The 25,049-nt window shown below is 50.6% G+C and overlaps 3 protein-coding genes across 10 annotated transcripts; 1 reads left to right on the top strand and 2 right to left on the bottom strand.

Annotated features, from left to right (window-relative positions):
* On the bottom strand, nucleotides 1-15,951 carry LOC144054634 (mechanosensitive cation channel TMEM63B-like). Of its 4 annotated transcripts, none has more exons than XM_077569794.1 (24): nucleotides 15,596-15,951; nucleotides 12,464-12,682; nucleotides 12,311-12,390; nucleotides 11,977-12,015; nucleotides 11,657-11,750; nucleotides 10,804-10,841; nucleotides 10,591-10,733; nucleotides 9,500-9,551; nucleotides 8,625-8,733; nucleotides 8,479-8,549; nucleotides 8,322-8,402; nucleotides 8,113-8,236; nucleotides 6,661-6,794; nucleotides 6,454-6,591; nucleotides 6,142-6,295; nucleotides 5,960-6,066; nucleotides 5,678-5,764; nucleotides 5,546-5,611; nucleotides 5,313-5,475; nucleotides 4,595-4,700; nucleotides 4,349-4,516; nucleotides 3,767-3,882; nucleotides 3,591-3,674; nucleotides 1-2,767 (listed from the first exon to the last, which is right to left on the bottom strand). In XM_077569794.1, the coding sequence occupies exons 2-24, from the start codon at nucleotides 12,653-12,655 to the stop codon at nucleotides 2,588-2,590; spliced, it is 2,526 nt and encodes an 841-aa protein (XP_077425920.1). In that variant the 5' UTR covers nucleotides 12,656-12,682; nucleotides 15,596-15,951; the 3' UTR covers nucleotides 1-2,587. The 4 variants fall into 4 exon arrangements, with proteins under 4 accessions (XP_077425920.1, XP_077425921.1, XP_077425922.1 ...); XM_077569795.1 differs by having other exon boundaries at nucleotides 1-2,764; XM_077569796.1 differs by lacking the exon at nucleotides 11,977-12,015 and having other exon boundaries at nucleotides 15,596-15,950.
* Nucleotides 15,952-17,564: 1,613 nt separating this feature from the next.
* On the top strand, nucleotides 17,565-19,626 carry dpy30 (dpy-30 histone methyltransferase complex regulatory subunit). Of its 2 annotated transcripts, XM_077569804.1 has the most exons (5): nucleotides 17,565-17,692; nucleotides 18,044-18,084; nucleotides 18,772-18,819; nucleotides 18,901-19,028; nucleotides 19,507-19,626. In XM_077569804.1, exons 1-5 carry the CDS (start codon nucleotides 17,683-17,685, stop codon nucleotides 19,577-19,579), a joined length of 300 nt encoding a protein of 99 aa, XP_077425930.1. In that variant the 5' UTR covers nucleotides 17,565-17,682; the 3' UTR covers nucleotides 19,580-19,626. The 2 variants fall into 2 exon arrangements, with proteins under 2 accessions (XP_077425930.1, XP_077425929.1); XM_077569803.1 differs by lacking the exon at nucleotides 17,565-17,692 and having other exon boundaries at nucleotides 17,700-18,084.
* psen2 (presenilin 2) lies at nucleotides 19,616-24,992 on the bottom strand. 4 transcript variants are annotated; one of them, XM_077569798.1, is made up of 11 exons: nucleotides 24,877-24,992; nucleotides 23,361-23,500; nucleotides 22,439-22,596; nucleotides 22,223-22,364; nucleotides 22,082-22,149; nucleotides 21,647-21,867; nucleotides 21,472-21,570; nucleotides 21,321-21,377; nucleotides 21,189-21,257; nucleotides 20,996-21,111; nucleotides 19,616-19,857 (listed from the first exon to the last, which is right to left on the bottom strand). In XM_077569798.1, the coding sequence occupies exons 2-11, from the start codon at nucleotides 23,478-23,480 to the stop codon at nucleotides 19,702-19,704; spliced, it is 1,206 nt and encodes a 401-aa protein (XP_077425924.1). In that variant the 5' UTR covers nucleotides 23,481-23,500; nucleotides 24,877-24,992; the 3' UTR covers nucleotides 19,616-19,701. The 4 variants fall into 4 exon arrangements, with proteins under 4 accessions (XP_077425924.1, XP_077425927.1, XP_077425925.1 ...); XM_077569801.1 differs by having other exon boundaries at nucleotides 23,361-23,542; nucleotides 24,877-24,935; XM_077569799.1 differs by having other exon boundaries at nucleotides 24,752-24,918.
* Between the last annotated feature and the right edge of the window lie 57 nt (nucleotides 24,993-25,049).

The raw sequence follows: 25,049 nt of genomic DNA, 5'->3' as shown, positions 1-25,049 counted from the left end.
TGATTGATGAGACATTTTATTGATCGGTTGACATAAAGAAGTAGCATACAAGTGAAAAGAAATGCTCACAGCAATAAATGAAATCAAAGGTTAGCGTGAGTGAGACAAGACGCCACACATTGTGGGCGTTCAGTGCGCTTTGACAGCCACCTTTTTATTTACACACATTTGCATGGACTTTATTTTACACGGCTTGTTAGCAGCTGTCGCTCATTCTCATCTTCAAATCATTCCCAGAAGAAAAAGATAAAAAAAATAAAAATAAATCTCACAATGCTTTGTTTCCCTTTCACGTTGTCTGTCCACGCGTCAACGTTTTCAATTTCCCGTTCCTTCACAATAAAAGTCAGCGGAGGTTCTGATCACAACTTTTCCCATGAAAGGTGGCCCGCAGGAAGTTCACGTGTGGACCATCGAAACATCCAGGCGGCGTTCCCATCGTCTCGCCAGGTCAACCCAACTTGTTTCCACATCAAAAAGTTCTCGCGGCCAGCAACTAACAATTATTGTTTGTTAGACTCATTTACAAAATGTTCTCATGTCCATCCCTTTATTCCAAAGCAGGACATTAGAAATGGACAATGTAGAAAAAGCAGAAGTTGCCCCCCCCCCCCCAATTCTAAGCAAATGACTCCTTTTGGTTCAACACAAAGATAATATGTCTCTTTTCATTGAGGAAATGACAGAAGATTGCCTGTTGAGAGGCTGACGTGATGAAAATGTGGACAAGCGATCTCAAAACATTTTGAATGGATTTGATGATCACGATCAGATATTTTTGAGCTTTCCACATCGGCTTCTTTCGTTCCTGAACTCAACACCACTTTTGTGTCCCGTCGTTCACGAGAGGCCAAACTGATGAACGGCCGCGGTCGTCCACTCGTCAAAGTTGGTGAGCTCAGGCACGCCTGCATTCATCGGTTTGTCCATTCGTGAAAGACAGGACGACAAAGGACGCTGTGCAAAGTGTCCATTTCCCGCCCACAGTTGCAACGTGCACACGCTTTTATTGTGAAGCCAGAAAGACAAACACTTTGTGAAACTGCACGGCATCCAATGAGGAAAGACTTTTTGGGGACGTCAACGTAAAGGTCAGCACACAGCAGCCAGTGTCTCCAGCTTCTAGCCCCGCCCCCCAAAGATCCCGAGATCTTTCCTGTAGGTCACCACAGCTTTCATAGATCAGCTCTGCGTACACACGCACACAAAAAACTAAACGCAATGGAAACATGATTTCAGGGAAAAAACACACACCTGAGACATCTCTGTCCATCTTCTTCGAATGGCTGCATCATTTTCTGTTTCTGTTGCCAAGGCAACCGCAACTGGCGGGAAAGGGCGTGTGTCCATGTCACATGGGCTTCTTTCGAAGCGACACAAAATAAATGGTTTTGCCAGTTTTGCTAACATCAGCTAGCTAGTCACTTGTTGCAATTCAAGACGACTGCATGCCGTTTTTTCACTCCAAACAGAAGACAAAAATAAATAAATGAATAAATAAATATCGGTGCCAGTGAACAGCCGTCAAAGAAAGTGCAGTTAGCCTAGCTTAGCATATAACCAAACATAATATTTGGAGGTTTATTGGGCTTTAGAGCCGAAGAGGTCTCCAGAAGCCTTGTAGACATGCTAAGCTAGTGCTAGCAAGTCACTTAGCTAGCCCTTTTTTTAACACAGCTTGCAGTTTGTAGCGATCTCATGAACAGGCCCCGCCCGCTGGTGTCGCGTCCATGTACGACACATGAAGCTAACAACACGGTGTGCGCTGTGTGCTAACCTCTCTGTGCTAAGCTAGGCTAACAGGCGGGACAGCCTACGCACTTCAAACAGAAGCTGGTTTATGATATCAGAAGATCCCAAAACAATCTTGTCGCATAAAAACATTAGCGCACGCGCGCGTTAGCTTGCACCCGCTAGCATATGTGAAAATAACAACAAGGACAACATGAGTTCAGTCGTGACGTCAGAAGTTCAATGTGCGTTTTCGTCCTCCTAATCGCCCCTTCAGGGTTAATAACGCTAAACCAGCCAATCTGGAGTCGCCACATCTCGGCATCGGTCCGCTCGCCGACGATTCGTTTGACAGTCAACAGAAGAAACCAGTCGTGACGCCTTTCATACGGGAGCTTCAACGTGCGACTTGGACACATTTAACAGTCCAGGCCGAGTCGTGAGTCACGACCAGTCATTTACGTCCCATCACGGCGGACGACCGGGCGCGAAAAGGCCGCCGGGGCAGCCGGATGATTGGTGTGACCTCTGAAGGTCCAGTCGGCGGTCCGACGACTGGTTCCAGACGAGTCAGAAGCGGCGGACGCGCACAGAACTCTTGAGCAGCCGACGGATGAGAGAGACGACGGATGGCGGCGGCCAGGCGAGCGGACGCACTTCCGGTTGGATGATGGGTCTTTGGTGTCGACGACAACGGTCAGGGTCAAGTCTTCGGGCTCGGAAGGGGAGGAGCCTCGCGAGTGCGGTGGCGTTAGCCGGCCAGCCAGCTAGCTAGCTAATTAGCTGGCTGGCTAGCAACGCGTGGTGGCGAGGACCGTGGACTGCCTCCGCCCCCTCCGTGGAGCTCCACCGGCAGTTACTGGCGGACCTCGTTTGCGATCAGACTGTCCTCCCCCGAGTGGAAATCCGCCTCGTTGATGTTGTTGCCGCCGTTGAGCATGTCGTCGTCCTGGGACGACGCCCGGTCCTCCTCGCCCCCGCCGCCTGGCTCGTCCGAGTTGGGGTCCTGGAGCACCTGGGCGATGTACATCTGCTGCTGGGGGAACACATAGCGTTAGCATGTTAGCCACAGGTCGCTAATCTGCTGCGTCATTTGACGGCGGCTTGTTTGAAAAGGTACTTTTTTTTTTCAATGAAAGACGTTTCTCGAGAGGAAATTCAAAGTCTCTCGCATGTGACGCGGGACACATGCAGGTACGCGAGGAATAATCTCTTTCTTGAGAGTGAAAGAGGTGCGCAAAGTTGCGCCCCCTCAAGAGCTCCTCCGCGCTAGCCGGCAGGCAGACTAGCATCTCTCCAGCAAACGGTTGCCATAAAAAGAAAAAAAAAAAAAGCTCCTCAAACAGGCCTGGGAAAAAGGTTGGCAGTTGCTAAGCCGAGAAAAGTCCGAAAATGATCTTCTACCAAGGCGTGTCCTCCAATGAGCAGAAAGGGTGACAAGTCGTCACTGGCAGGTTTTGTACCGCACTAAACATTGGCCGGAGGAAGTGAAGGAGAGAACTTTCTCATGAGATCGTCATTTGAGATCTTCAGCAACCTGCATGGACAAAATTGAAGAGACGGACGAAACCAATGGGAGCAAAAGAGCCCAGAAGAACTGCCGGCAAAATGAAGATTGAACTCCAAGGTCAAGAAGGTCGAGGGTCAGATGGCAGCATAGACGGAGCCAAAAAGGAAGACAAGGACAGGTTCCTGGACGAGGCTCTCGTCTGTTCAGCTTTGCTGCTTCAGGTGCCTTCCACCAAAAGAGCAAAACCCTTTGTCAGGTGGCCTTGGATGAGCCCTGACCTAAACCCGATTGAACATGTGTAGAAGAAAGTGACGGACGGCGTCGCCTTCAACTTTTGAGCAGCTCTCACCTGCGATTTGGACGGCGGGGAGGCGGAGCTGCGGGCCGGGCGTCCGTTCTCCACCACTTCGGCGTCCGAGTCCTTGGTGTCGATCTACCGTGCGACAAGGTCAAGTTAGCGCCAGCGGGCCAGCCCACGGACAGACGGACGGGCGGACGGACGGACGGGCGGACGGACGGACGGACCTTGTAGTTGTGGGCGCTCAGGTACTTGAAGTGCCCGAAGCAGACGTGCGACAAGCACACCACGATGGTCACCACCAGGACCACCAGCGTGAAGACCGACGTGGGCGTCTCGAAACCTGCGCGCTTCGTACAGTTAGCTCGCGAGGGCCGCGCAACAAAATGGCTTTTATGGAAGCGGTTGGGGCGGATCGAGATGGGCAAAAATGTCGATTCTTTTTGCCGTTCAGAAGCGTATCGCCATCCAAAATCTTTCGGCCGACAAGCCAACGATTTAGACGTGAACTTCTCTGCTGGCCTTTTTTTTTCATTGACATTTTGTAAACCTGGCCTGTTTCACAACAACATATTTGCGACCGGTCCCCATCCCCCGCCAACTTTTCTTTTCACGCCATTTTCAAACGCATTTTGTGCAGGCGGCCATTTTGGGGGACTTTTGTCACGGTGCCAATTGCAACGATTCCACCGCCGGGAACGCGTGAATGCCGGCAATTCGGACCGCTTTGCCAATCCTTCACTCGTGCCCAATCACGAGCACGCCATTTTGAGCGGCCATTTCCAAAATGGCCAATCCCAGCCCATTACCTGTCCGCATGGTGGAGAAGAAGAGCAGCCAGAAGAGGCAAAGGATGGGCGCCGCCACCACCTGAGTCACGGCGCCAGAGTGGATCTTCTTGTCCAGCTTGGACGGCAGGTACGCGTAGTACATGTTGTAGCGGTCCACCAGGTGCTTCAGAAGCATGTACATCAGGCCTGCCGGGGGGGACAGACGGACGGGGGCGGGGTTAGGCCGGGGCGCCGCCTCCTTCACTCCTGGACTGGCGCACTCACCGAAGGGTACGATGATGGGGCAGGTGATGCTGTAGGCCATGACCACGGTGAAGACGTTCATGATCCACGCGTACGCCGCCCCAAACTGGAACTCGTACGCTTGATGCTGACACAACAGCAAGTCTCGTTAGTCCCGTGCCCGGTAAACAACATCGAGTCAGGTCAGTTGCCGCGCAAAGGCCAGGATCCAGCATTCCGGGCCTGGTCTTTCACACCTGGTCAGCATTTGGCCTTCTGGACCTAGTCAGGACCCGGCCTTGTGGATCTGGCCCGGTTTGATAAACCCGGTTAGGATATGGCCACGGGTCATCTAGGACTAGTTAGGATCTGGCCTTCCACACCTGGTTTTCTACATCTGGTCTCATGGACCTGGATTGGCCCCCAGTCTGGATATAGCATTTGGACCTTGTCTGACAAAAACTGGTCAGGACCAGGCCTTGATTGAATTATTGTTCATGTTATGCGTTTCTGAAAAGCGCTTTGTTTCAAAGCCCAATATAAGTAATAAAGAGGACTTCAGTTGGTCTCTTAGACCCAACTAGGATCTTTTTGACCAGGTTAGCATATGGCCTTCTGGACGTTTCTTAGCCTGAGTCTGGATCTGGCCTGGTTTGATAAACCCGGTCAGGCTCTGGCCTTCTGGGTCCTCTAGCTTTAGTTGGGATCTGGCCTTCTGGACCCGGTCCAGTCCTCGTCCTTGTGTCTGGTGCGCGCTCACCCTCTTGACGTTGCGTCTGTCTGCGGCAGACGGCGCCAAGCAGAGTCGAATCATGTACATGAGGAGGCCCGGGATCCGGAGCAGGTCCATGGCGTTCCCGATGAAGGCGGTCGCGATCACGTAGTTGACGAAGAAGGCGCCGTTGTCGGGCAGGAACACGCACCTGAGGGACAACGCGCACACGGCGGCTGACTCGCGGTGAAGAAAAAGGAAGGCAACTGCTGCGGACTTACTCAAAGCGGACGGTGCCGTTGTCCAAGAACTTTTTGTCAAAGAGCCAACGGAAGAAAACATCCAGGCTGGAAAACACGCAATCGCAGGTCGGCATCGTTTTAAACAAGACGCCTGACAAACAACAACATTACCTGCTCAGGCCAAGAGAGGGCAGCAGAAGAACCATAAAGATCAGGAAGGTGTAGCACTTGTGCATCGTGGTCCGGTTTTCTCCAGACCTGAGTGCCGCGCACACACACACACACGCACGCACGCACGCACGCACACCGTCAAGTCAGACTTTACAATTATTAGTCCGGGAACTAAAAGTAGTCTTTGAATTAGAAATGGCGACTGAGGACTGATAGTGGCATCGTGGTACAATTTGATACGCTAAGCGGTCTAGGGACTAGCGGCGCGGTGCCACTGGAGACCTGGTCCAGTGCGCCTCGAAGAAGGCCGAGTAGTAGACGATGGTCGGCAGCAGGGCAGAGAAGGCCCACAGGAGGAGCGTGGGGAAGAACTGGGTCACGATAGGATTCTGCGGAGGCACAAGCGGGTCACAAGCGGCGCGGCGCCAGTCTCGGCGGCCAGGTTGCGCTGCGCCGGCGCTCACGTTGAGGTACTCCACCGGCTTGGTGACGTTGAACTTGTCCATGGTGGAGATGATGATGGCGGGCGTGGTGAGGAAGAAGAGCAGCAGGAACAGGATGCAGTTGATGATCAGGCAGCGGATCCACCAGGAGACTCCGCCCAGCGACAGGTGCTCCCTGAGGGACAACACACGGCAGAGGTCAGCCACGGGAGCCGGCGGGCGCCGAGGAGGGTGCCCAGGCAGGTGCCCAGGGGGGCGCCGAAGCGGGCGCCCAGGCAGGCGCCGAAGCGGGCGCCCAGGCAGGCGCCGAAGCGGGCGGCCAGCGGGACCCACCAGCGCACGTTCTGCGGGTCGGGCGCGTACGAGACGTTCCAGTTGTGCACGTGAAGCGCTTCGCTGAACTGCGAGGATCGCGGCTCCTGCCGGCAGCGGCAACCTTGGACCTGGCAGGCGTTGAAGTCCTTCAGGATTCTGCCGGGACAGGATGACGGGTCAGGAGTCGGCCGGCCGGTCCGGGACGCCAACCGACGAGCGTCTTACATGGCGGTCATAGCCTCGTTTTGGAAGGTGACAAAGGCCATGCCCAGAGGTTTGGTGTGGACCTTCTCCTTCTCCTTTCGGTACTCCTCCTTCAGTTTGGCCTCCCGCTTGGTGTAGAAGCTGACCGCCTCCTCCTGCCGGCAAAAGGCACACACCGACAATCGGCAATCCTCAGTCTGTCTTGTCATAAAACAAATCCATTTGCCATTTTCCAATTCAAATTGTTGCTAAATGCTGACGTGGGTCAAAGACACTCAAAGCTGTCCAGTTGTCTTGGAATGAAGGACATTCCAAGGAAAGACATTTGGGAATGGCTGCTTTCCAGCACGTCTTTACACCAGTTACGCAATTGTGCCTTTTAAAAGTTCATCTTGAAACTGATTCACAAAATGCACAGGCATGATTTTTGAACGAATGAAACCTTGAAAGAAATGTTTGTTGGCTTTTTAGCGGTGCAACGGATCATCATTGATCCGCGGTTGGTTCGGATCATGCGCGATCCCCCGATTGGTTGGTGGGGGAGAAAAACTCAAGAAAAACAAAGTGCGCATTCACAGGCAACAGCATTCTGACACGTGACGGAAGCTCAAACATACTCAACGTAACACGCTGAGCCTCATTTCAAAATAAAGTTGACCAAATACATTGACGGCAGAGCAAATACTTTTACTCTGAAATCCGTCCACGTCCTGGCGTGATGGCTCGCTTGGCTTCCCTTTTGGACGTTACTTTATTTTTTTTACTTTATTGTCGTTGTATATCCCGAACTCATGTTCAGTCGCTGATTTAGGAACGCTAAGAAACCGCTAATTAATCACGCCGCCATTTTATACGGCAGAAGTCTCCGCCGTAATTGGCTAGCGGCTACCTGTTAGCATGACCAACGAGTGCGTCGTGGGTCTTCCCTCCTCAAGTGGGAGTTGCTGCTATTGTTGTCTTTTTCTCTCTCCTCCAAACTGGCCTTCATTTAAGCTAAGCTTAAGTCAAACGTGGCTCTTTAGATTATAAGAACACAACTTGAAGCCATTAATACCTTGTTATTTTCCACATCAGCCAGTAAAAAGCAGAACGTTTCTGCCGCGTGTAAAAGGCATCTTGAATTGATTTCTTTGTATTTAATGGGGAAAAAGCGCTTTACACTAATAAATAAATGCAAAGTACTATTAATATATTTTTTTTGCTGATGGGAAAAACGATCCGATCTGTGACTCAAATCCGTGATCTGATCCGAACCCTGACTTTTATGATCCGTTGCACCACCAGTACCCATCCAGAAGGACTGAAAGGAAAATGGTCATGTTTTTTTTGGGTTATATGGCCCAGCCCTGCGTCCAAACATCTCCCAGTCCAAAAGTCCACATTCCGTAAACACAAAAGCGGGCTCGTCGGGATGTGGGCTCGCTGGTGTCAGCGAAGTGTCGGGCGGAGGTGGTGGAGGAAAGGAAGGCTGACCTCCTCGCAGCCGGCGATGGCGCAGCAGCAGAGATGTCCGCAGGGTTTGGGGTTGATCATGGTGGGAACGTGCTCCTTGGCCATCAGGTCGGTGAAGAACTTCTTACTGCGCTCCGTCTTCTTCCTGCGGCGGCGCCGGATCAAAGGCTTGAAGACGCACGCGGCTGCGCTAACGGCCGGCTCGGCTAGTGGCGGTTGATGCCGCTCACCTCTCGGCGTTCAGAGACATCAGCTTGGCCACGTTGTAGCAGATCCGAGCTTCCAGAACCACGCAGTTCTCGTACGCCTGCCTGAATCGGACAGAGGAGCCAAACGCTAACGTGCTGAAACGCTAACATTGCTAACATGCTAACAGCGAGGGCGTACTCAAAGTGCTGCTTGATCTGACTCTCTTCGGCGTACTTGGAGATGCCGTTGATGAATAACGTGCGCTTCACCTGCCGCGCACGCGAATGAGCGCAGGTTAGCTTAGCGTGCGCTTAGCGTGCGCGTGCCGTGCGCGCCAAACTCACCAGGTCGTCCTCCTTGTAGTGCATCTTGGACGTGTGCCGTCTCATGCTGTAGACGGTGAGCAGCAGGTACATGAAGGCGAAGGACGTGTGCAGCCACAGCAGGTTGGTCCTGAAGGCGCACACAAGCGCTCGTTTGGCGGCCCGCAAAGCGGCCGGCCCGCCCACAGCAACAACGCCGTTGCGTGAACAATAGCATCAGCCGATCGCAAACTTTGGGACTTGACTGGGAAAGCCCAGAAAGACCATTTGGAGGCCTCGAGACCAACATCCAACACGCTTGTTAGCTTTCGTCTCGCCAGGGGTCAAAAACGCAATCATGCCGTACTCGGGTTCCGATGGCACACGTTATTAAATGGGTTTAAAAGACCTGAAACATTTCAAATGGGCCTCAAAGTTGAAAAATGGCAGACGAGATTCATGCACTTCAAACGGATGAAATTGCTTCCCCAAATATTTCAGGGCGCCGCATTTTCAATAGGTGGCGCAAATGGGCAATCGATCGATGGATCGATCAAATAGGAGCCATGCAGCTCATTGTCAGCCGATCGGCGTTTGGCGGAAAACATCCCACTTCTTCTTTTGCTCATTTTGAACGCTGGCACTGACGACACAAAATAACACTCATTTGTTTCTCGGACAATTTTGTGTGTGCGGTATTGAGTCCGCTCGGTTGCTACGGTAACGGAACATCCGAGACGACAGCAGCGCAACTCGGGCTTGACCAATCAAGTCACACTTTATGACACATTTGCGTTCATCGAACAGATTTTTTCCCTCTAATGAGCGCACGACATTTGCTATCGGAACGATACGCCGAGCGGCACATCCTCCAAATCAAGCGATGCGGACACGAAAAGGCAAACGAGCAAACTCACCCGGACTTCAGATTGGCTATTGTAGTGCGGCCGAAGCTGTAGGCGTTGTTTTCTGGGGGGGAAAAAAATAAAAAAAATCCAAATGGTCAAGATGTGGAGTCCAGATTTGAGTAACATGAATTGAATCTCTACATTTGCATCAGATGAGCTCACGCGCAGTCCTGATGCGAGTTTTGTCTTTTAAATGCTGCCGCCGTTGCCGTTTGCATATTTATTGAGTCAGACAGAAGAAGATTTAAGAGGGGAGAGACGCAAAAGACAGGACAGAGAGAAAAATAAAGAAGTGAGGACAGGATGCCAGCTGTAGCACAAAAAAGTCGGCTACAACCTGTGAGGTAAGGACAGGACAGGAGAGGATGAGAGGACATGTTTGAGGACAAATGAACTTTGTTCTATTCTTTGCTACCACGAGATCCAACGGTAGTGATCGGGTCCGGGTCCGGCCCTGCCGTACCAAACGCGCTGCTCTCCTCTCCTTCCTGCTGAACATCAACAGCCGACCCCAACCGATCAGAATTCGGCAACCTTGAAGACTGGACAACAAGTCAAGTCCACTTGTAGTTGCGAGAACACCAGCCTGGATCGAGTCTACTCTGAGCTTCAGTCGCCTCCCACACCTCCTGCAGTCAGAATTTGGCTAAACTGTCGTTGCGTCGGCCCGTCATTGACTTTCGGCGAGCGCTTTATGACGCCAAGTCAGGCCAAAGTCCACAGATTGAGAAGGAGCGTCTGTCCTGACCCGGATCGACGGATCAAAACCTGCATATGTATATGAGATTAACTATATCATCTCATAATAATTCAATTACTATCAATATTTTCAAACACGTCTGTAAACAAAAGCAAGTGCAGGTATTTCACGACTGACTTGCGAGAATGCGGACAAACGGACGGAGGGACAAACGGACGGAGGGACAAACGGACGGACGGACAAACGGACGGACGGACAAACGGCGCCCCCGGGCCTGCTTCAAGCCATTCAAAGTAGCCGCGGATTCATTTGATGACTCATCCCTTGCGGATGCTTACTAGTTAGCATGTGGCTAACCGTCCGAGCAGAGCTAGCGCGGCGGTGGCGACGCGGCTCTCACCCAGCAGGTCTCCCGAGAAGTTGACGGGCAGCACGATGCCGACGGAGAGGACGCCCACCACCACCAGCAGGCCGATGATGTGGCGCTGGAAGGACAAGTAGTGCACCGCGTCCTCGCCGCACTTCTCCCGGATCTCCTCGTCCCTGCCGGCCGGCGCACGCACATGTCAGTTACGGCAGCCGGCAAAGGAGCGCTCGGCCGCGAGAAACTCACTTGATTCGGAAGATGGCCGTCAGCCACGAGCAGAAGCCCTGAAGACACAAAAAAAAAAAGCACAGCATCACACACAGCAAAACAAGCGCTGACGACTTCCTGTTCATCTCAAGACCAAACACGCTCGTGCTGTCTGGCCGGGATCAATCGAGGGATGGGCAAGTGCCGATACCAAGTAGCGGTATCGGCTCGACAGCCGGCCTCGTTTCAAGGTGGGCCCATCGAGGGTCGGGAACTAGAAAATGATCTTCAGGTCTTTCTTTAACATGATCTGTCATTGCGTTTTTTTTTTTTAGATATCCAAAGTACTAGCGGTAGTATCGGCACTCGTCAGTGTTGGTGACGGCGCAAGAGTTGATACTCATTCTGCATCTCTCTGAAAAAATTGCGATCAAACATCACTCAACATTAATAAGTAGTGAATTGAGTAAACCAAACTTGAAGAAGCAGGGAATTGGGTCCAAAACAAACCAACAAAAAAAAACACAAAAAGGCAGAGGATCAGGTAAAAACAAATAAACAAACAAAGAAGCAAAAAAAAAAACACTAATAAGCGAGGTTTGGATGCAATGCAACGTCAGAAGCAAGAAAAAGGAGCTCATGAATGTTGTCTGAGAGGGCGGAGCCTCCAAGGTTCCCTTTGGCCGACCTCTGACCTCCTCACTGTTTAAATGGATTAGCATCAGCCTCACCGGCGGCCGGCGGATTAAAATGAAAACGTGCTGATCCGTCACCATGGCAACGCTCCACAACGCGTCACCGTGATGACGTCTACCAACGGCTTACGTCTTCTCAAGTCTTCCGTGTAGCTTCGCATGCTAGCTGAGCAAAGAAGAGAAGGAAGCGTGCTCACGTTGTCGCGTTGTTCCAGGTCGACGGAGCTGGAGACGGACGTGAGGCGTTCGTAGCGGTCGGGCGTGTCCGAGTGCATCGCCGCCGACGCCACGCTGAGGAGACAGTGAAAGGGGGCTTGTTAGCGCTTGGCCGTTAGCGCTTAGCTTCCAGCCTGCGTGCGTGCCCGAGGCGTACATGCTAGTCGTCACGCCACAACAAAGATCAGGAGCTAACACGACATCACTTCCTGTTCACAGATCATCTTCGGGCCTTGAGCTAACTCACTAGCTGGCTAGCATTCCACAGGGACAATAATCACACACACACACACAACGTTACCTTTTGACCGGCTCATAGTTATCCCTGTCTCGTCTTCGGCTGAATTGTTTTCATGTTGGGGACAAGCACGAAGAATCGTTAGCATCGTAGCTGCTGTTATGTTAGCATGCTATTAGCCACTGAAGGTGAGCAGCCATTGTCTGGTTGCGTCAAAGTCTGGCTGCAGCTAGTGATTATTTTGGTATCGGGAAATCCTACAGAAAATTCCATCCGATAATCGAGTGTCGGGGCCGAGGCCGAGCACAACGATGATCCTTTTACCGATTCACGGATGAACGATCACACCTGTTCAATACATTCTTGGTTGTGGTGTCGCCCGCCACACGTGACTCACCTGTCGGCATCGGTGACCAGCGCCAGACGTCCGTAGTCCCACGCCACCTTCCGCAAAATGGAAAAGAGGAAGAGCAAGACCTGCAGAAGAAGACGTAGCGCGTGCGTTAGGCGGGCCCGCCCACCTACGCGCTTTGCGTGGCGGCGCTCTGACCAGGAAGCACATGAAGTCCAGCGCCAGCACGGTGGGCACGCCGCCGAAAGGTAGACCCTGCAGCACGGTGCTGCGGATGCGCGCCGAGTAGCAGTACTCTTTGTTGTCGCCGTCGGCCGAGCAGTTGTCCCGGGCGCCGCAGGCCCGCCCGCCGCCCACGCTCGCCATGGCAACGATTAGGACCGGCAGCATGCTCAGCGCCACATCCTCGCCGTCCACCTGTGGCAGCGAGCAACGCCAGGAAAAACACACTCGTCAATATCAAGTATTGATTGTTGCCTTTTTGATGTGGACTTGTAGACAAGCGGACCGGACCGGACCGGACAGGCCCGGACTGCCACGAGTCGCTGGAGGTGCTCGAGATTTCCCGATGGATCGCCAGCAAAAGCTTGATTTTTGTCAACATTTCACATTTGAGCTAAGATCCGCACGTGCAGATTTTCCAAACGGAAGCCGTGACAAATGTTGTTTGTCGCTCTGCGAAGATCCCGTCGCATCAAATGTAGCCTCAAATGAGTCGCAACAATTTGCCTCAGACGCTAGCTTGAGTCCAAGCTAGGAATTTGGCGGTGACGCATGTCGATGGCGTCTCGGCATTGTCTTGCGTGCGCGCTGCTTCGTCCGAAATGAGCAAATTGTACGCCGGCGTGACCTTTCACCCGGGAATGCTTGTTGAAAACTATTTTGCAAGCCTGCGCGATCTGACGAGCTGCGGCTGTTTAGCTAATGCGGCGCCAGGTCAAGCCAAAGATAACGTTCGCTTTGCACGCGGTGCCTCGTTAGCGTACGTCGGCGAAAAGCTTCACGTGTTTGAGTCGCGTTGGGACCAGAACCAAAGGAAGTCGGGGCCAAAGCCGGGAAGTCGAGCTAATTGCGAAGCTATGAAAATGCAGTCGCGAAACAGCAAAGCAAATGCTGGCGTGAGACGCTCGCCAGCTGGCGCTGCTCGCAAGTGCGTCGCCAGCGACCCGGACAAGCGGCAACGAGAAACGTTGAACAGCAAAACAAAAAGAGCCGGCAAGTCAATAAGGGCAGAAAAGTCAACAAAAATCAGCTTGTAACGTCGCCGCGGACGTCAGCTAACAGGAACGCGGACGACAAGGTTCGAAGTCAATGACTTCATTGATACATATTGAAGATGCTTTATTCGATTCCATCGATCGTTTGGATCTTTCCCATCTGATGAGTTGAATGCAAGTGAACGGGCTTGCGTTCTTCACTCCCGGTGGGCGAAGGCGAATTGTCCAAAAGTTGACCGAGCCGTACCGACTTGGTTTCAAAGTTCAGCTTCTTGGCTCGCGCCAACTTGTCATTGGCACTTGACATTTGCGCAATAAATGGCAACCTAGTTCATTTGTCCATTTATTGGCTGTATTTTGCTTCTCTGATACTTTGGATACTAGGATACTTTGATGACGACTGCAAAATATTTGTCCCTGCCATTTTACACGGTGATGTAAAAGGGTTCGCACCCGATGTCACCTGACATTTGGGCCACATCGCCCGGCCCCAACACGGGTCACAATTCATCCATTCAGTGGCAACGGATCAATTAGCCAATCCACGGACAACTACGATGAATGAAATCATTCACACGAGGGCATTTCCCTTTCCGATAAAGAGGCCGCTCGGTCGGACCCGCACACGCTTGGAGGATTCTCAACGTTGATCGGACGAGGCCGCACGTGGCAAACCGTGGCAAACATTCCCGCCGCTCCGGCAGCTCAATTGTTTTAGCACACAATCGGCGTGCTGGGAAAAACGCTGGCCTACTTTTTTCTTGGAAAACAATCCAAAACTTTTGAAATATACGAGCAGTCGTCGTGACAAGATGGCGCACACAATGAAAACGGACATTTTCAGGAATTTATAACAAACGTCAAAACAGGATGTAAAAAAAGTGTGTTTGCTCAATTGCAATGCATAAAACTTCTGCCATTTGCGCAGTCGGCCACCAAAGCGGAGCGATCGTCTTTCCAAATTAAAAACGCCACAAACATCCGCTTGTACTTTTGGAAAAGATTTTGGCCGATTGTCTGCCGGACGTTACCAACCTAAGCAGGAAGTGATTTTTTTTTAGCTGGACATTTCAAAAGAAATGTATCGGTTTGAGCAAACAAATCATCTGCGGACAATTGAAATGGTTAGCGGCGGGTGGGCCGCTAGCGCTATTCACTTGATTGTTGAGCAATTGAAATGTTCGTTTATTGAGGGTCATGTTGACAATACGACTTTTTATATATATATATTTATTTTTACAGCTGGACGATTTGTACAAGTTAGCGCTGGAAAAGAAAACTTGTTTGGTGTCAGGATTTTAGCAACAAAAGAATCACAAGCCAAATTTATTTTCAATGACTTCAAAATGGGGAGAAAAAGACAAGCAAAAATGAGCGTCAACTTGTTGTTGTCGGTCCCTGATCAACATTTTTGCAAAGTCAAGAGTGTGACTCGGCATTTGTCTTGCATGTGCGGCCTGATAACAGCAAGACAAGATAAGAAAAGCTTCCGAGGTCTCTTCTCGCCTGCTTTTGCCTCCCAAAAAGTTCCATTTATTCAGATTTCACAAAACAAAACAAAAAAAAAAAACGAAACGTGCGAGTGCAGGGACTTAAGTGGAAACATCTTTTTGTTAGGCAAAACGTCAGCAAGTTCAGGCTTGGTTGCTCTTTACAAATATCGGATTTAGTTGACACTTTGGCCCAGAAAGATTTTTGGGACTTCAATCGCAATCAAGTCGTCAAGATGGTGTTGTTTTGCTAGTAATAAGCCCGCGAAGCCGTTTCAGGTTTTGCTCACGTGATCTTCCGCAGAGAGCTCATCTGGTCGGCATGTGACGTCATCACGACATCAGTTGGGCAGGCGCGAGCTGAGCCGAGCGGAGCCGAACCCGCCCAAGCGAACCCCAACTCGCAAAGCGGCCGCTACGTGTCCTCTGTGCGTGTTACGTAAGACCCCCCCCCATCACCACCATCATCACCATCCCCGCCACTCATCAGGCAACCGCTAACCCCCGACCGGAGGCTGCGTACGTGCGTGCGTGCGTGCGTGAGTGATGCTGCGGGGCGGATGAAACAAAGGAAGGCGCGCGCGCGCGCGGCCTCTCCGCCCGCTTGTGCGTGCAGGCCTCACCTGATCACCGGAAGTGGCGTCGCCTCACTCGCCTGGCCTCAAATCCTCACGCAGCCGTCGTGCCGCAGCGCAGCGCCGGCCGACGCCATCGCCGCCGACCGCCAAGCGGGCGGGTGCACCTGCCGCTCTCCCTGCTCGTCCTAGTCCACGTCCTAGTCCTCGTCCTCGTCCTCGTCTACGTCGTCCTCGTCCTGTTGGGCGGCCGCTGTGGCAAAATGGAGGCAGTGTGGGGGCTCAACCGGGCTCGGCTCAGTTCGTCTCGTTTCGTCTCGTCTGTCCGCCGCTGATGCTGCTGCCGCTGCGGACGACACGCGGCGATGCACGCAAGGCGTCCACAGGGGGCGTTAAAGCGCGCCTTCACAATAAAAGCTCCGCCGCTTTCCATAGGAAATCGACGGAAGTCGTCGACATTTTGGCCCATTGAGCAACTGGCACTTTTTGTCCTCATAAAAAACGACAGAAATCCTTTCAAAACGTTTCTCAATATCGTCAAATAACGACCAATGTCATAGTTTCACACAAATCAATCAATGTGCTTTGGGGTTGTTGTTTTTTTGCCTTCGAAGCCTCTTGAGGACGCCTCCGCTCAAATCGGATACGTCCTTCGTTTAACACATCAAGCAGTTCTATCCCTGAAATCAAATGATGAAATATCATCAGTATATCGTTGTATAGTAGGAGGTTGTTATTTCAAGAGTCTGACTAATGGCAAATCTCACTGCGTTCCACCAAATAAAAAGTGGAAACACGTGCTAATTTGATGTCTGGGTGTATCAATGTACAAAGAAATAAATCCTTTGGAGAGCGTTGAAGTGAAACGTGATCAATTCCTGGTTGGCAATAACTGATCAATGCATGCATCTTCATCGCAAGCACAAATAAATGCGTAAAACCTTTTGCAAAAGAAACAAGTGAGGTGATGTGGTTGCACAAGTGTGCACACCCTCTCACCCAACAAGAGAGGTTCCTGTGTTCACAGTCAACATTTTCTTTTTTCCCAAGTTCTCGTAGGCTTTTTTCCCTGCATTTTGGCCCCCTTCTTTCTAACAGGAAGCTTTTGTTCTGAATTTGGAAATGTTCCAAACTGTCTCCACCTCAGGGCCAGAAAAAAAGCAAAATGTGGTCACAAGCGGGTTGGCTTGCAGTTAGGGTCATTCATTCATTTGGTGATGAGCACCTGCTGGAACCCGCAGGCATTGGGGACATTTCAGGTGACTTTGATTCCTGTCATCTTGCCACCCTCAAATCAAATTGCTACTTTCCTTTTGACTTTACACGAGGAGCAGTGGATCCGAAAGAAGTTCGCTCATATAGAGTACATTTTATTTCCAGCAACTTCAAACAAAACAACTTCTAAAGAGATTGTCAAGGCACTTGTATCGTTTATCCCCATTTTTGGATCGTCTGCAAAGCAATGGGATTGTCTCCTTTTTTTTAAACACACAAAGATGGTATTCCAACAGGGGTGTGTACACTTTTTTATATATACTGTAGATATGGATAGATAGCCCCGTGTACTGTAGGGTTTAGTGCCATCAAGTGGTGAACTAACACAATCAAACGATATGGAGACTAGAGACGACGCAGCAATGTCATTTGACGTACTCCGTTCGCCAAGTTCTTCTCCTTCAGCTATCCGTAGCAGAAAGAAAATGGCGGGCAAGCCTGGCAGCCGCCTGTTAAAATCAATGCATTATTACTTATTAATACTTCACCACTAGATGGCACTTTAATATGGCTGCTGTGATCATCTCGTTCCCCTCTCGGGATGAATCCATTAAGTGTTTCTCTTTCCGTCTGTTTGCCATCCATCCATCCATTTTCCCAAGCGCTATGATACGTCATGTCATCATATCATGTTATATAATATGCCTACATTATTTGTATGGACAGGGATAGTCGAGCCCGCTTAGAGGCGTCGTTCGACAATACAGGTGACGTTGTTTTTTCTTAACAGTGTAGTGACGTCAAGTGCGAGAGGGACACATTTTGAAAGTAATGGACCGGAAACGAGCTTGTCACACGGAAGTGACGTAGTTTGGGCAGCTAATCGGCGGCGGATACTGTAAATATTACCCAAAACAAACATGGCGGACGGTGAGTTCATTGTTGTTCATTTTCGTCTTTTAAATAGGAATAATAACAATGACAATAATTTGACTTTTGTTCAATGTCGCTTCGTTCTCCTTCAGTGTCGCATCACGAGCGACCTCAGAACGTTCGAGCAAATCGGCGGGCCTGATGCTAAGCTAACTAAACTTGCTAGCGCCAAGCAGCCAGCTGAACGAGCGTTCACAAATTCATCACGACGGCCACGCGCCACTTTTTGTTTTGTTTTCACCTTTCTTTCTATCGCGACAAAACACAACAGCGACAGCAGTACCAAAGAAGTCTGGGAGCACATTTTGAGGCTGTCCAAATTATAAATGACTTCAATTCTCTCTGCAGAGCACACGGACGCCGAGCACACGATGGAACATCCGATTCCTGTGAGTCTGCATCATCATCATCATCATCGTCGTCGCCCAAATTGCTCGCATGCTTGCAGTAAATGTGCACAGGATTTCATGACATACATTTCTTTCTTTCTATTTAACCTTTACTTGTAGAGGTAAGACACCTGAAAACATCTCATTTCATTTGTGATACGGACGAAGATGAGTGAAACAAGGCATAAGTTGCACTAACTAAAACATTTTATAGTCAAGCGGTAACTTCAGAAGAAGAATAAAAGTTGAAAATGTTCAACTTATTTTTGTGAGTCGAGTGCAGTGCCAAAATTTCTGAATCATTGTAGGAAAATAACTTTTTCTCTCTCTCTTGGCATAAGGACGCCATTTTTCCAACACAAATGCAAAATCTTCACAAAGATGAGCAACGATAAAACCCCTTTTTTTGTTCTTAGGATGTGTGCATTGTCCATAAATATATACAACCATTTCTAAATGCAAATGACTAAGTTGTGTTTTGTGAGTCTTTTTTTTCTCCCTTAAATGCCACCATTTATTGATTAGCGCTGCAGGCTAGAATATTTGTAAGGCGATTTGCTTGAAAGTGTGCACACGCACGAAGCCATCTAAACAAAAGCGCAATCACGGCCAGCAAAGCGAGCAATCGGCGCCGACGTCGCGTTGGACTCGAGCGCCAAGATGTTGATGGTTTTTGTTGTGATGCAGGCATCCGAAAACCCCCACGCAGAGTTTGGCCTGACAGACAGCATCCAGGTAAGCACGCATGCGCACTGCAGCGTCGGCGTCACATTTCCAACATGCAGTTTTTTTTGTTTTGTTTTTTGCGTGTGTCAGAGGACGCTGGAGCAGGAGAAGACGTGTAAGCAGAAGGTGGACCTGCAGGCGCTGCCCACGCGCGCTTACCTGGACCAGACCGTGGTGCCCATCCTGCTGCAAGGCCTGGCCGTGCTGGCCAAGGAGAGGTCAGAGGTCAACCATCAAAACGCTCAACACATTCGCTTCAAAATCCAACTCGTTTGCGTTGGAAGCTCGCCACCGATTGGCTTTCAAACCACTTTTTTTCAACCACTTTCAAATATCCGTCAATAGGCTGATTCTATTTTTGTTTGTTTAGGGGGAAATTCCACAAAGACGTCGGCCATTTTTTTCTTTGCGTTGCAAAGGTCAAACCGGAGTTAGAAGCGAGCGTCGGCTGATTTGAATCACGGTTGTCATGACGATGACTTCCAATTGAAAATCAGCCGATTGATTTTTTGTCCCGCTCCGATGCTTTGGCGCAACGTTTGTGTTTGCTGAAAAACACATTTATTTATTTATTTATATATGGAGAATATCGGAATCGTTTGTTAGCTTGCTGCCAGAGCCCATTTTCAAGTGGTAATGTAAGTCTTTTGGTTGCCGCGTGTCCCTAATGAAGTGGCCTTTGTTGTTGTTGTGCAGGCCGCTGAACCCCATCGAGTATCTGGCGGCGTTCCTCCTCAAGAACAAGTCGCAGTTTGACGAGCGCAACTGAACACTTTTCCTGTTTGCCAATTAAAGTTCACACCACTTCAACTGGTAGCAACAGTTGCTTTTTTTATTGGGCCATGTGGAAACATCCCCCCAAAAACCTTCAGGAGGTCAAAGTGTGCTGGCTCAGATGTAAAAGTGGTGCGCGGCCAGGTCGTCCATAAACGGTCGCACCAGCAAGTCGGTGGAAAAGTAGAAAATGAGGCCGAAGGTGATGGAGATGGGCAGCGCCGGCAGCGCCTTCTTGAAGATGGCCAGCAGCAGCAGTGTCACGCACAGACCCTGAAACACGGGTCACACACGGGTCACACACCGCCCAAATGGCGCAGTTCCTCTCCATCCGTACGCCTCCTGGCCTGCGGGGGGCGCTTGGCGTGTCAGTGCCAACATACAGTACGGATGGATGGAGGACCAAAACTGCCAACATGACAAAGAAATAAATGGCTAAAAACAGATAGTTAATAATTAAATCCACCAAAATACATCTAAATGGAAATAAAAACAATAAATAAATGTACATAAATAAAAAACAAGATTCAAAACGTAAATAGAATTATAATTAAATATCAATCAATAAATAAAAACGCTCTGTTCTCACATTTATTTCATGCTAAAGATGCTCGAAATGATATTCAAATGAGGGGGCGGTCCTAAGCGTGTTGCCGCTTGCAAGGAGAGCTCCAGCAATGGGCGACTATCTTGTCCACCGTCACCACAACTTGCCGACCCGCTCACTCCACCATTGAAAGGCAGTCTGCAAGGGCGGAGCCCAACCCAAGACATGCTTAGGACCACCCCCTCATTTGAATATCATTTTGAGCATCTGCAGCATGAAATAAATGTGAGAACAGAGCGTTTTTATTGATTGATTGATATTTAATTCTATTTATATAATTTTTGTATTTATATTTTTTGAATCTCATTTTTTTTTTTTGTAATTTTACTTTTATTTAGGGATGTATATATTTCCATTTATATTCATTTTGGGGATTTCATTTTTTATATCGGTTATTATTTTTCATTTTTGTCATTTATTTATCCATTTATTTGTTTTTAATTTTGGCAGTTTTGGTCCCCCATTTGAAAGAAGGCCCCGGGGGAAAAAAGTTTTCATTTTCATCATCGCAATTTAAAAATGGAAAGAGGAAAGAAAATGATGTCGTCATTTTTGGACGAGTCTCACAAGTAAAAGGTTGAAGTTGCCCCAAAAAAAAAAGCACTTGGGATGAGAAGTTGAGATTGTGACAAAAAGTGCTGGCAATTGTTTTGATCTTTTTGGAACGCGTCACGTGCATGACAAAAAATATATTTCATTTTGTACAAAAATCCACTAAACGATTGGCCATCAAGTGTTGGAATCGAGGTGAGACGGACGGACGGACGGCGAGTCCGACAGACGGACGGACGGACGGCGTCTTACGATCAAGATGGCGACGAAGCAGGCGATGGTGGTGTTCCAGTCGCCGCCGCCGGCCGCCGCTTTGCCCACCAGGACGCTGTAGAAGATGAAGTCGCCCAGGCCGAGCTTGACGCCTCCTGCCACACGTGTCAAACGCCGGTCACGCACCAACATCACATGCACATCACATGCACGCCGTCGTCGTGTCACTCACGCTCCTCGTCGTCCTCCTCCGCCGCCGCCGCCGCCGTCGTCGTCGTCCCCTCGTCGTCCGCCTCCTCATCTGTCACACATGGCAAAGTGAAGGAGAAACGTTTCCGGCAGTGGTGAGCCGGCGGGCGCTCACCTGCGGCACGTCCCGGCTCGCCGTCGCTCGCCATCCCCACAGTCCACGCCATGGCGGCTGCGCAACGTCAACAAGATGCGACGTCACCAATGCGGGATTTGACACATTTGCGTGCGTCAGCAAACAAAACGTAGCGTTCGCGGCCACTCACACGAGTAGATGAGGGCGGGGAAGATGGGCTCGTTGCGCTCCTGCGCCGTTTCCACCAGAACCCTAAGCGGACCTTTGGGACTCAGGACGGCCACCAAGTCTGCCGGGGACGCAGAGAGGGAAGAAGGCCCGGTCACAAGGGGCGGTTCCCGCCGTGGGACGCTCGCGGCGCTCACCGTAGACGGAGACGGCGGCCAGGATGAGCCAGGCCGACCACTCGGGCAGGTACTTGACGAAGACCAGCGCCATCAGCGCGCTGATTACGATCAGGTAGGCCTGCTGCAGCGCCAGCGGACCCTTCCAGTGGATGCACGCCATCCCCACCGCGCCGAAGTTCCAGATCACAACGGCCGCCGTCGGGTAGTCCATGGCCACGTTGTACGTCTTCAGCACCTCGCTGACCGGAGAGGGGGGGGGGGGGGGGTTAGTAGACGTGCATCAGCCCATGTGGCGTCACATGACCATCGGGTTTGAATAATTTGCTGACTGGACGCCAAACCAAGGCGTGAAATGTGTCGATGCGCGGATGACCGAATGGTTTCACGCGCGAACCTCAAGTGGAAACGGGCGCGCTCGCTCGCTGGGTCCGCTCGGTCCGTTTGCGTTCTCACCTGAGGTACATGAAAGTGAACCAGAAGAGCAGCAAGAGCGACGACAGGATGAGCCAACCGTGGATCAGCTGGCAACAAAGAGCAGAGCGCCGTCACACTAGCAAAGATGGCGACGGGTGTGGAGGGGCGGGGCCTCGTCACCTTGTAGCAGCGGTACTTGTAGAGGAAGACCAGGAAGACGGTCATGACCACGATGACGCTGATCATCACCACCGCGTTCAGGACCGAGTTGAGCAGGCGCCGGCCCACCGATGACGTGTTCTCCGTGAAGGGCGTGTAAATCCTGCGGGCCCGAGCGGCGGGGTTAATGGTGGCGGGCGGGGGTGCAGGCCCCGGGCGGCGGCGGCGGCGACTCACAGCTGCTGGTCCGTCTTGTCGCTGTAGAAGTGGAGCGATTTGATGGTGGCGACCACCAGCAGCATGCACAGCGTGACCGGCACGAACAGCATGATGACGTGCTTGGCGCCGTACTTGAGGCTCAGCTCCTCGTCGCTCGCCGCCGGGTCGCCGCCGGCCTGTGGGGGCAAGCGGCGGACGCTACAAAGTGCTAACAGGCGCCCGCCCTCCGGGTCCTACTAGCAACGCCGCTACAGACGACTCTTGACGTGCACGAGTCACATTTGCCTTCTTTAGCTAGCCCGGGCAGGGGAGGGCCACCCACAGCACTGTGGGTGGCCCTCCAGGGCCACAGTCCTGTGTCTTTTCCACGTCTCCCTCCACCAACACGGGTGAGGGTGGTTCCTCCAGAGCTCGCCGATCATTTCAATCACCTGTGTTGGAGGACGGAGACATGGTAAAACACGTAGGGATCTTGAACCCGGGTCCGCTAAGCCTTCCATTCAATTTGGATTGTTCGGCTTGCCATTTGATTGGATTTCCTTTCTTGAGCATTTGATTGGCTTGCATTTTTGCAACTTGTACTACTAGTCGAGGTGTGGATGTGAACTACTGCAATGTGATGATGTCAACAGCACGCCTGTACTAGTAGCACTCAGTTGTGAGCCAGCGCACACTTTTGCCCGCCTGCCTGCTGAGAGTCGTACGAGAGCAGAGGTCGTGACCCGCGGTCCTGGAGCGCCACCCGTCCCGCCTGTTTTGGATGTCTCCCTGCTCCAACACGCCTGATTGAAATCTTCAGAAGCCTGACCATTGAATCAGGTGTGTTGGAGGAGGCAAACATTGCAAACAGGCAGGCGAGGACCAAAACCGGGACCGGGGTTCCCTCGCCCACATTGATGTACATTGACACACTAGTATCAACTTTCAGGTCAACTTTTACCCTTTGTGGCGAGCGCTCATCTGGCTCATCCGGCCGGTAGGACGGCAGGGACGGACTCTCTGATTGGACAAGCGCCGTCCGCTCTGTGTAGGCGTCGCCCTCGCTGTCTGAAACGTCCATGGCCACGCCCCCGACTCGGCCTGAAAAGACAAGCGCCTGATGATGTCGCCGCCAGCTGCCTCCTGGTGGCCAGCAATGGCAAACACATGACAAAGGGCAACTTCAGGTTTTGAAGGTGCGACAACAATCCATCGGCAAATAATCCATCATCCAAACCATTGACAACTATTTTGATGATCGATTCATCGTTGAGTCGAAACCTTGTTCAACTTTAACTATCCTATTTTGGAAAAAACGAGAGAACATTTTGTTGACATGCTAACGGTTAGCATAAAAACCCTTTAAAGTGAAACTGAGCTTGTTCCTTTTTTTTTTTTTTTAATGGTGATCTTCTTTTTTGGCACAGCAGTGAAAAGTTGATATTTTTGTTGTCATGAATGTGAAAATATGGTGAGTTTTTGTGCGCATTTATGGCGGTCCTTTCCCAAAGTGTGCCCGCCACTGCACTGCCTTGTTTATGAAAGACGACAGCGAACAGCGACGTCCCGTGAGCTCTTTCTTTTTCTTTTGAAAGACAAAAGGGTTCCGTTTATTGGGAGTAGTTCTGCCTTCCTCAGAAGTTGTCCAAATGCGCGTGACCAATAATGAAAATACTTTACATGAGGCGTTTATTTTGAGTTCAATCAATCAATCATGTATGCCAACATTTAATTGTGGCCGATCTTTGTTTTCACAAATGCCAGAAGTTCTGCTTTCAAATGATTAGCGGACCGACGACACGCCGCTTACGTCCCATCACAATAAAATGTGGCAATAAATCAATATGGAGGTGGATTTTTCAGCTTTCAGGTAGGTGCTCAACTCACAAATGACGAGCGGCCAGGATCTCTTTAACATATTCAAATAGACAATAGGGTAACATGAAGACAGACATTAGAACAGCACTCTCAGACTTTTTTTTTTTTTTTTTATCCCTAGAGAAGGCGGACGGACATGGGCTAAGAGTGCAGCGACTTCCTGAGTTAGTAGAGCAGAAGAAGTCTTTTTCATGTGTATGTTTGCATAACTGACATCTGGTAGAGTACTGCCCCCCAGTGGCCAAGGCAAGCACAGCACATTGAATCAGAAATCAGGATGCACACAATGTTGCATTCTTTACATTAAATTTCATTTTGTTGTCACTCTATTAAAAAAAAAATCTTTGTATCTGAATGTTTTCCATGAAGACATAAAACAAAAGTAAAAATACTGTTCTCTTTTGAAAGGGGAGAACAAAACGTCCGAATGTGAAGAAAAATAAAGTCACGCTTTGGCGTCGGATGTGAACTGACCAACAAGACGATTGCTCGTGCCTTCTCGCGCCAAAAGAATCCTGGGCGTGACGTCACCTTCCCGCTTGACCCGACCACGACGTTTTTTTGGGCCTCTTTGAAAAGGTTTGACGCTCAAACTTTACCTGTTTTGTTGCGCGAAGTGCCGTGAAGTCAGCCCCTCGCAACCCGGAAGTCAGCAGTTAGTCAGCTGACCGCAGGCCACGTGATCGACGTGACGTCACGTCGGCGCGGCTTGCAGAATGGAACGAGCCCAAATCTGGTTTTACTGACTGCCATAATAAACAATGAATACAAT

This window comes from Vanacampus margaritifer, chromosome 7, assembly GCF_051991255.1.
Source record: "Vanacampus margaritifer isolate UIUO_Vmar chromosome 7, RoL_Vmar_1.0, whole genome shotgun sequence".
Lineage (NCBI taxonomy): Eukaryota > Metazoa > Chordata > Actinopteri > Syngnathiformes > Syngnathidae > Vanacampus > Vanacampus margaritifer.
This window is presented reverse-complemented; position numbering and strand designations above follow the sequence as displayed.

Bases quoted from the DNA above. Each gene is read 5' to 3' on its own strand.
- LOC144054634 (XM_077569794.1), bottom strand. From the start codon at position 12,655: ATGCTGCCGGTCCTAATCGTTGCCATGGCGAGCGTGGGCGGCGGGCGG. The intron at 8,237-8,321 runs GTGAGCGGCATC...GCGCCGCCGCAG, and splicing joins ATGTCTCTGAACGCCGAGAG to GAAGAAGACGGAGCGCAGTA. The intron at 5,765-5,959 runs GTCTCCAGTGGC...CGCGGCACTCAG, and splicing joins TTCGAGGCGCACTGGACCAG to GTCTGGAGAAAACCGGACCA.
- dpy30 (XM_077569803.1), top strand. From the start codon at position 18,022: ATGACTTCAATTCTCTCTGCAGAGCACACGGACGCCGAGCACACGATG. The intron at 18,085-18,771 runs GTGAGTCTGCAT...GTTGTGATGCAG, and splicing joins CGATGGAACATCCGATTCCT to GCATCCGAAAACCCCCACGC. The intron at 18,820-18,900 runs GTAAGCACGCAT...TGCGTGTGTCAG, and splicing joins GCCTGACAGACAGCATCCAG to AGGACGCTGGAGCAGGAGAA.
- psen2 (XM_077569798.1), bottom strand. From the start codon at position 23,480: ATGGACGTTTCAGACAGCGAGGGCGACGCCTACACAGAGCGGACGGCG. The intron at 21,571-21,646 runs GTGAGCGCCGCG...CGTCCCCGGCAG, and splicing joins GGCCGCCGTCTCCGTCTACG to ACTTGGTGGCCGTCCTGAGT. The intron at 21,258-21,320 runs GTGAGCGCCCGC...CATGTGTGACAG, and splicing joins CGAGCCGGGACGTGCCGCAG to ATGAGGAGGCGGACGACGAG.